This window comes from Gallus gallus, chromosome 1 (assembly GCF_016699485.2).
Source record: "Gallus gallus isolate bGalGal1 chromosome 1, bGalGal1.mat.broiler.GRCg7b, whole genome shotgun sequence".
NCBI classification, from domain to species: Eukaryota; Metazoa; Chordata; class Aves; order Galliformes; family Phasianidae; genus Gallus; species Gallus gallus.
The window spans coordinates 175,740,930-175,755,553 of NC_052532.1; the positions used below are offsets into that span (position 1 = coordinate 175,740,930).

The 14,624-nt window shown below is 45.0% G+C and overlaps 1 protein-coding gene across 1 annotated transcript in view; it reads left to right on the forward strand.

Annotated features, from left to right (window-relative positions):
• The window catches only part of FLT1 (fms related receptor tyrosine kinase 1), a 103,393-nt gene that overhangs the window by 70,738 nt on the left and 18,031 nt on the right, over nucleotides 1-14,624 (forward strand). The window contains exons 15-18 of the mRNA NM_204252.2: nucleotides 1,747-1,878; nucleotides 6,149-6,255; nucleotides 9,228-9,366; nucleotides 14,101-14,205. Of these exons, the coding sequence (NP_989583.2) occupies nucleotides 1,747-1,878; nucleotides 6,149-6,255; nucleotides 9,228-9,366; nucleotides 14,101-14,205 (483 nt within the window). The remainder of the gene's footprint in view (nucleotides 1-1,746; nucleotides 1,879-6,148; nucleotides 6,256-9,227; nucleotides 9,367-14,100; nucleotides 14,206-14,624) is intronic.

Here is a 14,624-nt window from a genome sequence, read left to right on the forward strand (position 1 = left end):
ATACCTGGACATAAGCAGCATTGCCTGAGCATTACAAGTCTGTTAGGTTATACCTTCTCACTCCAAAATGTCAACCAGTGCAAAGGTCCCTATGGAGTCAGTGGGAAAAATACAGGTGTAGATATCTCAGTTTGCATCTCTGAAGAGTCATCTCCAGAGAATCCTGCTTCCCTCCACTTACTACAGAGGGAGCCTAAAGATCAGGTGTCTTGGCTGTGTCAGGTGTCAGAGTACAGCTAGACAGGAGAACATTAAGCTGAAATGATGTCTGTGCAAGTACCAGAGGGAGTGTTGTCAGGCATGCAAAGTCTGTTCTTGCTTCACAGCCCTATCATCAGACTAATCCCATCTAACGGGTTCCCAAAAATGGAATGTGTCTGCCTGAGTCAGGGGAATCCAGGTTTCATGCAGCAGAAAAGAAGAGCTTCCCCGGTGGCACTGTGCTACTGCAGGAAAACTTTGGGAGATGTTTACTGCTATGTCCAAATGTGGCTTCAAACATCAGTTTATGCTACGCAATGGCACCTCAGTTGTAGAAGTGCTCCTTGGAAGTCTCAGATGGAGACGAGTGAAAAGGCAAAATCTTTCTTATGGGAATCCATCCACGTTCAAATCAGGATCACACAATGAGATCATGTTACAGGCTCAGCAGAAAATGTTCAAAGAGATTTGGTTGGTGGAAACTTGAAACCTGTGGAGTCTTAAATAACTTTTTAGAAAGTTTGTGTCTGAGGTTCTGGCCTACACTACTGGAAATTACTATGTCATGAGCAAAGGCAGTGGGAAGAACTCTGAGTATTTGTCAAAGTGAGCTATAAGTATGTGCAAACTTCCAACACAGTCACTAAAATTAGCGACCACATGGTTGTAACATGAATTTTTTCACATTATCTTCTGGAGTGGATGTTGTGTGTTTAACTTGAGCTTAGTGCAACACATAAGGTTAGGAACCAGGAAGAGATCTCTATGGGGTCAGTCAGAGCACTTTAATTAGCTGCCTGGAGTCACTGGTGGGAATGCATTTCAATGGGACTTTGGTCCAGATGGAGCCAAATACACAAGTGTGTACTTGACTGCACATTTCCTGGCTATATCATGTCTGTAAGTCAGGCCTGATGCCAAATCTGCTGCCTGCCTCTTCCTCACTCACTGGAATATTGTCAGGGTTTGGACTCCGGGTTGAGCATGCTGGAATAAGACAGGTGCTGAAAACTTCAGGTAACTCCTGTGTTGTAGGGTGCACCTCATGGGACCTTTCCTTGCACTAGCTGAGCTCATTCTGAGAAGGGGCCCAGTGTCATGTGAGTGAGTAGGGTTTGGGGGGAATGCGCTGCCCATAAGGTTGATGAGGACACATGGAGCTGGTCTGGGAAGCGTGACAGTCCTGCTCCCGTGAGTGCAGCAGGAAGCAAGGAGACCACCCAGTTCCCACAGCTTAGTGACATGCTGAGGAACTTGCTTGGGTGGGAGTCGGGTCACAGTGCCAATCAGCAGACGTGATACCAGCTGCTCCCAGCGTCGCTCCCTTGGGCTGAGCTTTTCACTCACACAAGTGTTCTGTAAAGAGATTTCCAAAAGATTCCCAAAACTTCCAAGTATATTTGGCTTTCTTGTGGATAACACCGCGCTGTGCAGTCTGTGGCTCGCATTTCTTTTGAGGAGAACTTGAAGCAGATACTATTACACGAGTGCCTGTTTATGTTTATATCCTGGCTCCAGCTCATTGCAAAATATTTCATTTCACAGGAATAATTTTAGGGCCTGGAAGCCGAATGCTGTTTATTGAAAGAGTAAAAGAGGAGGACGAAGGACTTTATCAGTGCATAGCCACCAACTTGAAGGGGTCTGTGGAGAGCACAGCGTATGTCACAGTACAAGGTAAAGCACGGCATGGCGTGGGAAGAGCTAGCCAGAGGGATGCTCTTGCTGTGCCTGGGAGGGATGGGGAATGGGTTGGGCAGCATGTGGCAAGCTCTGGAAGCAGCAATCTGAAGGAAGTCCTTGCAAGGGAAACGTACCAGGTTGGAAAGGAAGCCCAACAGGAAATGCTAACTCAGAGTGTGTTTACACTGACCTAAAAAGAAGAATTGCTTCAACCCAACAAAGATCGGGTCAGGGTAGAAGACAGATGTAAATTTAGCATCATCAAAACAAACAAAAATCAAAATAAAGAACACCCTTCTACCCCCTCATTTTCCCATTTTGGTTTAATTCCACAGAAATTAGAGGCCTGGGATATTTTCATTTGTTTATTTTCAATGCAACTGAACTAGAAGAGTTCAGGCTAGCACTAGGCGAGGCCGCATTTAAAGGTACTTACTGAGAGAAGTAGGTATGATATCCTTATTTCTGCAGCCATTACCTGAGTTACTTTGCTCTTCATTTAAACACCCAGTGCTGTTCTGCCTTCTGCCAAGCCTGGCCCAGGTCTGTGACAGTGATTTCCATCAAGCAACTGAGAACTGCATTCAAATAACGTTAATTTGGTGACTATTCAGGTTTATTGAATATCCTTTTGGTTCATCTATTATGAGGTAGTGGAAATAGGCTAGCGTTCTCCATTTATGTCACTGTCATGCACGAAATTGACATAACCTGTCTGATTGATTGCATGTGTTAAGTAAATAGACCTAAATTCATTTAGTATCTCTTTATAGAAAACACTTTGGCTACCATCCAGTCTCTTAGGCAGGGATTATGTCTTTGTGGCTGCTCTCATAAAATTGCTAAATGTATCTGAATACCACTGAGTATTTCAATAGTTCCCTACAGCAAAAGACAATTACAGCTAGTAAATCAGTATGGATTTTCTGCTGTGAATGTTTTAGCAGTCTCAGTTAATGGGCATCATTGATAATACAATAAGTTACTTTAAAAGGTCAGGATAGGAATATACACATGTGGGCTGGCCTAATAGATGTAGTCAAGGAGATAAAACCACCCATCTCCTTCTGAATGATGCCAAGGATTTAATAGCCATTGTAATAACTAACATAATGACTTGTCCCTCAGCGCTTGCTGTCTGATGCCTCCTGCTAGTTGATAGTTTTGGACAATGTAATACATTGTGATATTGATTACTGTACCAGTGTATCTCGGCTATTTATTACAACCACACTCATTCCGTCAGAAGGCTTCTAGGAAGTCATATCTCCTTCTACATGAACCAGAGCAGAGGGAAGACCACAGCCAGGAGGGTCTCTTCTCTAGTTACTTGCCCTGTAGGGATCACTGGCAATGTGCTTGCATGACTCCTACGGGAGCTCTTGGATCAGCAAAAGATGAAGTCTAGCTTATGAAAATATATAGCTTTGAGACTGAATGAGACAGACATAGAGAGTTTTTCTTATCTGGGAAAAATGCATTCCCACACTGCCTCTTCTGATTGCATGACAGGATGTCACTAGAGGTGTTTTCACTCATTCCAAATGCATCAGTCTTATCCAAAGTGGAGTCCCTGACCTTCTCATGGGGAAGGGCTGCCTCCCAGCCCACTCCTGAGCCTGCAGCGATGGGATTCAGGCTTCAGTGGGGGTCCCTCTCTGGGCTTTGCCCCTTCCTTGCCTTTCCCAGGGTGCACACCGTGCCACCACCGCCAGTGTCAGCGCTTCCCTCTGTCACACCGGCTCTTGGGTTGCTGTGCTGCAGATCAAAGCAGCAGAGCAACACCTCGTGTTGGTGTCTGTGTTTAGCAGCTGGGAGAGGAGTTTGCAAATGAGTCAGGAAGGAAACAGTCTGCTCTTTTTATTTCCCCTGAAAAAACATTCTTATGCTCACAGATAAAACAATGCGTTATTTTTGTACCAGAGATGGATGAATGGATGGTGGAATCCGAGGGCTGTCTTTAAATAATCTCAGCCGTTGTTTGGCTTGGAAGCTGTGCTCATAGGGCTGTCTGAGAGGAGTGGGGCCATGTTTGTGGGTATGTCAGAGCAAGCTGTCCATTTGCTCTTGGCTGAAGAACTGAAGAGACAGTGAATCTGAAAAGACAGAACAAGGACAGCAAATGGCTACCAGAGCTGCCAGAAGATGGAAAGGGGCATGTGTCTCCAACCTGGTGGCACAGTCTGCTGGACACAACGGGGACACGAGCTGTCTGGGACAGCTCTGCTGCATTGATCTCTGTTGCCATTAAGGCCTTATCCTTTCTCCTCCTGGGGACTGCAGCACACCACCCCTGAAGGAAGCTGGTGACAGAGCTGGTGGCAGAAGGGCAACAAAAGAATAAGCATCACACTCACTGAAACCCAGAGCTGTAACAGTCAAAAAAGTACAGCAAAATGCCCTGTGTTAGAGGGCATAGATCCACAGCTTCATGTCATCCCTACTGATGAGAAAAGAAAGCATCACATTTATGAAGAATTCACTGAGCAGTTCTGACACTATGGAAAGGGTGTTTGCTTTTCATGTGGCTGTCTGCTTCTGCAGCTATCCTCCTTTCTAAATTTGTACCTTAAAAAGTTGTACTTTTTGGGCCACACTAACTCTGAAGTCATCAGGAATCTTTCTATGAAGCATCTGGGATGCTTATATCTGGGACTCCCTTGCTCACTGAGCACTGCTCAGCCTGGGTTATATGGTGACTGTATAAGAAAAGGAGACCACTGCCTGCAACCTCAGAGGATCACCAGAATGGGCTGGAAGGGAGCCAGTCTCCATCTCAAACCACAGTCATCACCAACACTGCCTTTAGTCAGAGATGGCTTTGGCCAAATAGTGAAAGCCTCCATGAATGGGAATCCTTTGGCATCCCCAAGCACCCTGCCCAGTGCTGCACAGTTGTGATCACAGGATCATGTAGATTAAGCAGGGTAGTTCCCACCAGTGTAGGAATGGGGTACTTTGGGTGCAGCAGTGATATTGGTGCAGCTGGGTTTGCAGGTTCAGCTGGCAGCACTGCTGTGAGTTCCTGTGCAGAGTTACTGCCCTTCCTATATACCACAGGGTATATCAGAACGAGAGGCAGAGCACTAGTTCTTTCTGCACTTGCTACCAATCAAAAGGAAAATACACTGGGGAAGCGTGGCAACAGATTGCTCTGAAACAGTTTTATGAGTCCCTGAGTAGCAGTCTGAAGTGAATTTTATTTAGTTTTATATATATATATATATTTTTTAAGATCTGTCAGTCAACTCTAATACTCTTCAGATTCCTAATGTGCATATTATGCTGTTCCCTTTCCTGCTGTTGCCATTTTTATTTCTCTTAACCGTGTTCAATTTGTTCTGGGAATTCCTCACTCCCAGTAGGGCTCTGCCAGCATTGCTGGGGGCAGCACAGGTCCCATGTTTGCTCGGGGTTAGCCTGGGGACTCCTAGGTGAGCCCTGGGTACGAGGAAGCCCTGCACCCAGGCTTCCACCCACACCACTCCATGGGACTCCAGATGCCTGTGCCACACTCAGCATGAGCCGGGCTCCCAGCATCAGGTTGGATATTAGGAAAAATCTCTTCTCAAAAAGAGTGGTGAGGCATTGGCACAGGCTGCCCAGAGAGGTGGTGGAGTCATCGTCCCTGAAGGCGTTCAAGGAGTGTTTAGATGTGACACCAAGGGACACAATTAGTGGGCATGGTGGGGATGGGTTGGCAGTTGGATTAGATGATCTTAGAGGTCTTTCCCAACCTTGATGATTCTATGACTCTACTATCTGCTGCCAGACCTGTTGCCTCCAAACCATGTGAAGGTCATGGGCTCAGCATGACCTCCCAGGCTCCCCGCAGCAGGGCTTTGGGCCAGGGCTGGGCTGCAGGGCTCAGCAAGCAGCATGAGGGACGTGCCCAGGGGGGCTGGAGCAGATCCATAGATATTCTCACACAGAGAAAAAATGGCTAAAGTTCCCCTGCAGCTGAATTTTCACCTCAAAAGGAAATGATCATGTGGGTGGTGAGGTACGCACCTGTTCGCTTCACCTCCTGCTCCCCAAAGAAGGACTGACTGCTACCCAAAACTCATTGCTGTGACTTTTGGCTGTGTTCAGCACAATGGCTTTGCTGAGGAGACCATTTTTTTAATCCAGTCCAAAAAGAGATGAATGCCCCATTGAACATGAGTGGGCCCTTCCTGGTATTTTATTTTTATGGCAGAGAAACACACACTGTCCCTGGCTTTGCAGGTCTTTTTCTAAAATGCTTTCTGCTTGATTTTCCCAGGCACAGTGGAGAGATCGAACCTGGAGCTGATAACCCTGACCTGTACCTGTGTGGCTGCAACGCTTTTCTGGCTCCTGCTGACCCTCTTCATTCGGAAGCTGAAGAGGGTAGGAGTGTGTGCTCCCAGCTCTGCCTGCCTCTCCTTTGTGTTAGGCTACCAGTGTTACTATGCACACAAAAAAAGAATGGGATTTGCTCACTGCTCTCCATCATTCCCTGTGCAGTCAGCAGGGGAACCATGACTCACAGGGCTGAGTGTGAGCTGCAAAGCCAGGGCTTGGCACTGACAGGGAGCCTGACTCCTGCCAAAGGCATCCCCGTTGCCTTTAGGCCTAGGGAGTTTGGCATCTCAGTGCCTTTGAAGACTGGAGCTTGTAAGAATGACAGATCTTCAAAGAGCCTGGTGGGGTCTGGTTAGCGCATAGCGTCTGGTGCAATTACATCACTTGCAAAGCGAAGTATCACTGAAGTCGTTTTGGCAGCTCAGTCTCTGGCACAGATGCTCCTGTATCAGCATGGTGATGCTGTCTGCCCCTCCCCCTTGTCCAAGCAGTGGCTTAGTGCTCCTTTCTGCTGGCAGCCCCTGTCCCCATCGCCTGGTGCAATCGCGCACATCGTGCACTGACAGCCTAATGCAGTAAACCCAGTCCTTTGTGGTGCAGAAAGCTCTTGGAGCAGTTTGTGGGTGCAGATGTGTGCAGAGGTAGTGGGCCATCGTGGGATAGAAGACCAGGACAAGCCCCTCCCCCACACTCCCACACACTGATCTCCATCTGCCCTCCATTGCTCAGCTGGGTGGGCAGTGGGCATCCTCAGCCCTGCCACTGAGTGTGCTCCAGTATGAGCTCCCCATGGTAAAACCATAAACCATGTTATCTCAACTCACCCATGATTTAGGTTTCCCATCAAAAACTCTTATTGATGGTTGAGAACATGGGACCCAGTCTGTATGGCAGCAGTCATGCTTCTGCCTTCCTTCTGCTGCAAGCTTTTGTGAGAAGAAATGTATGGGAAGTTTAACGTGGGGTGAGAAAAACAGAGACTAAAGCTGTGGAAAAACTTTGGAGATGTAGAGAAACTACAGAAAGTGGGACTGGTTCTGTCTGTTCACCAGTAAACATAAAATAATTAGTAACAGGACTGCAAAGCTATGGGGTCAGACCTTGGAAAAATGTACGTTTTAAAAGTAGTGAGGAAATGTGGAATTTTTTGTTCTTTTTTGTTTTTGTTTTTTTTTGCTTGCTAGATTGTTAGCAGAGTATAAAATAACTGTTCTTGCTACAGAGCAAGGGATTTAAACTAGATGACAAATGAAGGCTTCTTCCCAGACAAGCTTTTCCAACAAACATTAGTTGATGTTTACGGTCTTTTCTGTGTTCCTATTACTAACTCTTTCAATGATTTATGTCTGGAATTAGCTTAAAATTAAGTTTCATATACAAATGATGCATTCACAGTGGAAAAAAAATCTTTTGTGCTCCTCGAGAAACAGAATTTTCTGAAAGCCTGTCTGATACCATTGATATACTTAACACTTCCTCACTATTCCAAATGTAGTTGCAAAGCTCCAATTGTGCCAAAGGTTTTGGTATTCTTCGTGTCTGAACAAAAAAACCTGGAAGTGTGTTGGAACAAGATGATCTTTAAGATCCCTTCCAACCTATGCCCTTCTATGACTCTATGAAGCTCTCTGCACGTTCCCATTCTCCTATTGCTCTTTGGTTATGGGTCCACCTAAAAGCTCTTGTAAAGAGACCAGTATGAATTGTCTGGCAACCACATCCTTACCAACAAATGGTGTTTTTTGGAATGCTACATGGAATGTACTTCTTTTTCAATCCATATCCCACTTATTCCCACTCAGGGACATGGAGGGTTGGGAGCCAGGCTTTGTGCCACCTGACTTTTGTCCAAACACCACTGTAATCCGCTTTGGGATGATGAAAGGCAACTGGAACAGGAGTTGTTAGCTACTGTCATTTTAATCTAGTTACATTTGCAACCAAAGCACACAAAGCCAGCAGCATCCAAAAAATGCCTGGAAATGCAAGTATTAGGAATGTATTTCCAAGCTGTAGAGGAGGAAAGCTGAAAGCCACAGAGGGCAGTGAGAAGAGCAATAAAAAAAGTGTAGATATATTTGTGTGTTTGTGCATGTATCTCTGTGCCACTTCCATGAGTTTAGGGAAAGCAACGTCAATGGCCTCAGTCAACAGTTTTTCCATAAATTCCAACCTATAGACAGGAAATTAGAGCAAACAGACTTTTTCTCTAGAAATATCAGCACTTCCTGCGTCAAGAAAAGTCCAGTGGGTCGTAGTGCCAATCTCAGTGTTCTTTAAAGGAAAATACATTTCAAAGTGGAAATCAATGGGCTGCAGAAAACTTTGAGATTAGGTTCAACTTTCCTTGACATTTCTCTTGTGAAGTGGCTGATCCATTTGTTCAGTAGAAACTGAGCTCCTGGAAAATTCATTTCCAATAATGTGTTTGAATGCAGGTAATGATGAATACCTCCAAGCCCCAGTATTTCAGTGAACTTGTAAGAAATGACACCAAAGAAACGAAAAAATTCTAAAAATTTATAAACAGATTTGGAAATGTATAACATCAGTCTCCTGGAGACCATTCTTGCACAACTTGTAACCACATATGACCTATCTTTGCTGGGCATATGGAAACAATAAACACAGGCAGTTGAACTCCATCTGTTGCATATGGCCACTTTGCACAATCGTGAAGGAAAGTTATTTTTAACAGCAACGTTTAGTCATGTGAAGAAAATAATTCTGATTATGCAGAGGACCTGTGTCGTAACACCATATGTTAATGCAGACCCACATTGATTTCACTGAGGAAACCGATGTATCATATAGAGGATGGAGAGAGGAAGGAGTTTCTTTTACTTAAAAAAGGCTTTCAATATTGAAATAAACCATAGGTTGCATAACTGAACCCTCTATTAGTCTGTGAAATGCCACCCCACAGACAGAATTAACCGGAACCCCTGATCTAAAGAGGGAGCTGCCAACAGGTGCTGTTCTCCTGTTTCTCATTTTGGAATATTCTTGCTTTGTAGCCTTACTTTTCTGAAACAAAGACGAATCACTACCTGTCAATCATCATGGATCCAGACGAAGTGCCCTTAGATGAGCAATGTGAATGTCTGCCTTACGACGCCAGCAAGTGGGAGATTGCACGGGAACGGCTGAAGCTAGGTAATGTTGGCATTCTGCACAGCGCTATGTGGCTGCTGGGTGAGCTGTGCATGTGACCATGGGTGCTGGATGTGGTTGGGACACGCAGCACCATGTCCTGCAGATTCCATGCAGAGCACCCCGTCCCCTGTGGCTGAATCACAGCTGACTGTGTCTATCTGACTTTCCTTGTTTCTGTATTTTGAGGTTTACTGTAAATTTCTTCCCTGCTTATGCACTGAGCTGGAAAATGCCTATGCAGAAATGAGTTCTTCTAGCCTTCCCCTCCCAGTTTCTTCTTTCCCGCTTCTCTCCAGCCCACCGTCTCTGTTTTCCCTCTGTGCTGCAGATTTATAGACATTCTTGTCAGTGCACCATAAAGTGCAGGAATGTGACATACCAATCCACACGCAAATAAATAGCCTCACAAACCCTGAACCTGCAGCCCACTCGCCCCAGTGAGAGGCACAGGTTCAGGAGCATTCTATCCTTGCTGAGCCCAGCCTGGGGCTGGCTGTGAGTCAGGAGGGTTGGGACCAGATTGCAGAGCTGAGAAGTCCCTCCAAAACCCACAAGGACTTTAGCAAGAGGGTCAATACTTAAAACAAGTCAGCGGTACACTCAGCCTGTTGCTATAGTGCCGTTTGTTCCTTCAGCCATGCATTAGACGGGTCCTACAGCTGGGGCTAGAAAACCTCTGCATTCAGCTAAAAGCCATGACAGACTCTTCTTGCCCCCTGGGGATCAGGGACCACAGATAATTGAAACATGAGTACAATTAGCATCACGCTTAATTCGCCTGATAGAAGGCACAAGGTGACCAGATGTGGATAAGTCATTTATTATTGTTGTACACAATTCTGGGAATGCTGAAACATAACCTTGCGTTGGAGTGCCTTCAGTTTTCAAATAGTTTTCTTACAATGACGGACCAAGATCTTGATGTGCAGACAGCATGATCTCTGCTTTATAAGATGCTTTATTTGTGTAAATCCCATGGAAAGAATCAAGCAGAAATGGAATGTAAACACCAAGAAAAACCCACATCTTGCAGGGCTGGTGTTTGGAGTCTGGAGGTGAGGAATGATGGCCAGAGAACGAGCTAGAAGTGGAAGAACTGGTGTAAACAAATAAAGAATGCTGACAATGAATGAGAACCAGATTTGGTGAAGCCGGGTATGTGCAGCATGTGAGATTATCTCAGTGCAAGCCCTGCTTAAATGGCAGCTGGCTCAGCCTTTGAATAACCTTGGCAGTCTCCAAGGATCAGCATCTCATGAGCAAAATATGCCTCCATGTTTTTTTATAAACATTTTTACTTAGAAATGCAGCTCCTTCATCATCAGAGACGTGTTTTTCTCTTTCCACCTACTTATCCTCGAAGATATGTGTTTGTTGCAGCAAAGCTCTGCTTTTAGCCCATATCTCCTTTGCTTTGTGTTCCTCCAACACATACACACAGCCCACAGGTGTGATGCAGTGCTTGTGTGACAGGACTTGCCCTTCATCCACAGCAACATATGTTAGAGAAAATACCATATGGGCACCACAGAAATTAATATAATTAACATTCCATGTAGATTAGGCTGACTGAGATCTAAATGTCATCTTTTCATTAGCCAGAAGAATGCTGGTGTTATAAATCACTTTCAGTGTGGTTGGTACGATGCTGCATCAGCATAAGTGCTGATCTTGGGCTTGACACTCCTGATCTACCAGAGGTCAGACTCTGCTCCATTCTGCATGAGGTCAGGCACGTGGCTTCCTGAGCCCTGCTCCCACCGTGTCCCCAAACCCAGCTGCTGCGCCAGGCACACTTCTCCCATCCACCTTTGTGTGCCAAGCCCTTGTATTCGCACAATGGAGAACAGGGAGCCGCCAACAGTGAAGCCCAGATAGCTCAAACCATGACCAAGGACCTGAGCAACGAGCACACCTTTGAGCCTCTGCTCTCACCAATGGAGCATGGAACTTGCAAGTGCCTTTTGCTGATTCATCTGGTCCAGCTACTCACGTGCTTTGATATCCGGACATCTATTGAGGAACCTTATCAAGGTGGTATGGAAATAGAAACCTCCTGATCCTAAATTCTTTGACAGAAAGGTCTGTTCACTTCAATGGGTTCTCAGTTCCACCAGGAAACTGAAGTCAGCTGGAGAAAGTGTGAGGAGAGCACTGAGCTTCCTTGGTCTGTATGCAAATGCCGCAACGCTTCATACCGCACAGTGAACCTGGCCATGGTATCTGCTGGAGGGCTGGGACAAGTTGGCCGCTCAGGTGGCCATCTTCATATTCTCCTGTTTAATAATTTCATAATTACTGTGTGACAACAGTGGGGCTTTTGCAAGGACAGTCTGTTAGCGTTATATTCATCCTTTATGCAGTGTACATAATAAACCACAGACTTTGAGCTATGCAGTGGATATTCAGAGCAGGCCTATCCTGTGCTAAGATTTAGCATGATATAACACAAGAGCAGAGTAACAAGGAGTAATACATCAAGTGTTATAACCATTCCCCATTAAATCATAAATGCTGTTCAGAGAAGGAAGTGTTGTTTCCAGTGGTCATTCTCCTTCATAAAAGGTTGGCAGCTCTGCCGAGTGTTATAAGCCAACCTGTGTGTTTTCCAAGTAGCGATTGCGTGGGTTATCTTGATGTGGGAAGTGTTAACAGCAGTGGAAACTGACTGAAGTTATGGATTAAATGAAGCTACAGTGGGTTTTACGTGACCTCAGTCTGCAACCTCACCTGGTACAATCCACGAACAGTCAGTACATTAAAGACGAACATCAATTCCCAAGAAAACAGAGAGCTTTGTCTTAACATTTCTTCCCTGATCTTTCTGCTGAATGAAGGAACTGTCTGCAGTAACTGGAACAGAAGTTGACAGCAGATCTTCAAACCACACACTGCTCCACTTGTATTTATATATGAAATTCAGTGCCTTTCACACACCAAGGCTCACTCTGCGGATGATATTCAGCCATGTAGGTTAAGTTATTCAAGGCTTTTATTTATCGTAAAAAATGAAACGCTTTTGCACATTTAAGGGGAAATAAATGTTAGTGGTGTTTTTGCTTTGTGTATTCCACTTCATCTTTCCACTGCTTTAGTAACATATGCTGTCTGCCTTCTATTGACTGAGAATTGCAGCTTGGAAATGCTATGCATGTGAAAGGTAGTAGCCAGTTATTTTAGAACCAGAGGCAATTCTTCTTCTCTTCTTGTGAGTGTCTGGGTGGGTTTGATTTCCCACAGCTATAGATTCTCACAAGGTAGACATCCGAGTCAAAGCCACTCAAGCAGCCCCCTTTGAAGTGATTCATCTCTTCTGCTTCAGATGCCCATCACAGAGAAAAGAAATTGTCCTGTGAAGATGGCTGTGTCACAGGTGCACAGTTGAGAAATAAGCGTGGCCTCAGTGTCACAGCTTTTCCTTTGTTTTTTTATGGAATGCTGGACTTCATTTTCTGCTCCTTTCCTCTGCTCGACAAAGCCTGCTGCTACACACTGGCTAGACACGTCGATAGCTGGGTTCTGATGAAGGTGAAGCACAAATGCAGTCTGAATGAGTTGCTTGGCTGTAACATTCCTTGCTAATGAATTGACTGACAAGATCTCACTGATCAGAACTGTCTGTGTGAGCACGGTATCAAAGTCAATACTGCCTGCCCCATACAGCAGTGAGTCATAAATGGGGCTGTGAAGATCATGAGATCAGCAGTGTGTTTGGACGTGAAAGAAAAGGACCATCAGATTTTACTGCAGGAGAATTTCATTTATGTTTGCAGATTTCTTTCAAGGGCCCCTGGGTTATTCTCCTAAGGTCTGCTCAGCATGACAATGATACCATGCCACAAATGTCTGTTCTAGAAGCATCCTACCATGAAACCACCTAACACTGTCTAACAGTGGTAGGACAAGGGGCAGTGGCTGTAAACTAGAAGAGGGGAGACTTATGTTAGATGTTAGGAGAAAATTCTTCACTCAGAGTGTGGTGAGGCACTGGCACAGCTGCCCATGGAAGCTGTGGGTCCCCCCTCCCTGGAGGTGCTCAAGGCTAGGCTGGATGGGGCCCTGGCAGCCTAAGCTGATGGGTGGCAGTTGGCCCAAAGCAGGGAGTTGTAACCAGGTGAACTTTAAGGTCCCTTCCAATCCAAGCCATTCTATGATTCTACATTTCTGTGATTCTATTCTTCAGTGATTCTATGAACAACTGTCACTTCTGGTCCCTTCCCACTGAATCTCCCTGAATCCCTCCATACCTTATTTTGCAAATGGAAAGATCTAATTTGAATAGCTTCTCAGCACCCCCCCATTTATCCCCAGCTACGAGGTTTTACTAGGGGAGAGCATCCTGCACAGATATGCTCAAGAATCAGGGCAACAATTGGGCAGAGCAAGACTGAAACAATAGGGTGAGATGATAGTATTGACAGTATTCACCGACGGAATGGTTGTATTCACCTAGCATCATTTTCAGTCATTTCACTTATTTCTGACAGTGACTCTGTGTCTTCTGATTTGTCTGATTATGTTAAACAAACAAAAACCACTGAAAACCAAGAAAAAACCCAAACCACCAAACAATACCAAAACAACTTCATGTTACGTTAGGAATATGCATGTGGGAATCATTATAAAGAACTTTTTTTTTTTTTTTTTTTTCCCCAATTCCTTATTTATCAACCCATTAGCTGACAAAATTTCTTCTTCACCAGAATGTCTCTCTCCAATCTATTTTCTTTTCAGGAAAGTCACTTGGACACGGCGCCTTCGGGAAGGTGGTACAGGCGTCTGCTTTTGGAATTAAGAAATCGCCAACATGCAGAATTGTTGCTGTGAAAATGCTGAAAGGTAACTCGCCGCCAAGCTGGGCTGGAAAAAATGATGCTCTTTATCATATCATATCTCACTTGTAATATCATTCTGTTGAAAGCAAGATTGTGTGATGCTACCCTTGCCTCTGGCTGTCTGAAACATCCAAAATGTGCACACTAAGTCTCAAGGCCAGCAAGATTTTCCATCCAAGTAGCAGAACTCTGAAATAAAAATGATGTCCACAGTAGAAAAGATAAATTGCCATGTGGAACAGGAAAAAGTTTCAGATTCATCGAGAACCTGATGGTCTGATTTTTCTAAAATCTTGTTCCACTACTTTAAAGAAAGAATGAAGTGACTTTTGTGGGATCAGAGCTGGGAACTACTGTGTATCCTGTGTGGAGCCATTATGCTGCATTGACGCTGCACTCAGCACTGCACACAGAATTTAGCTG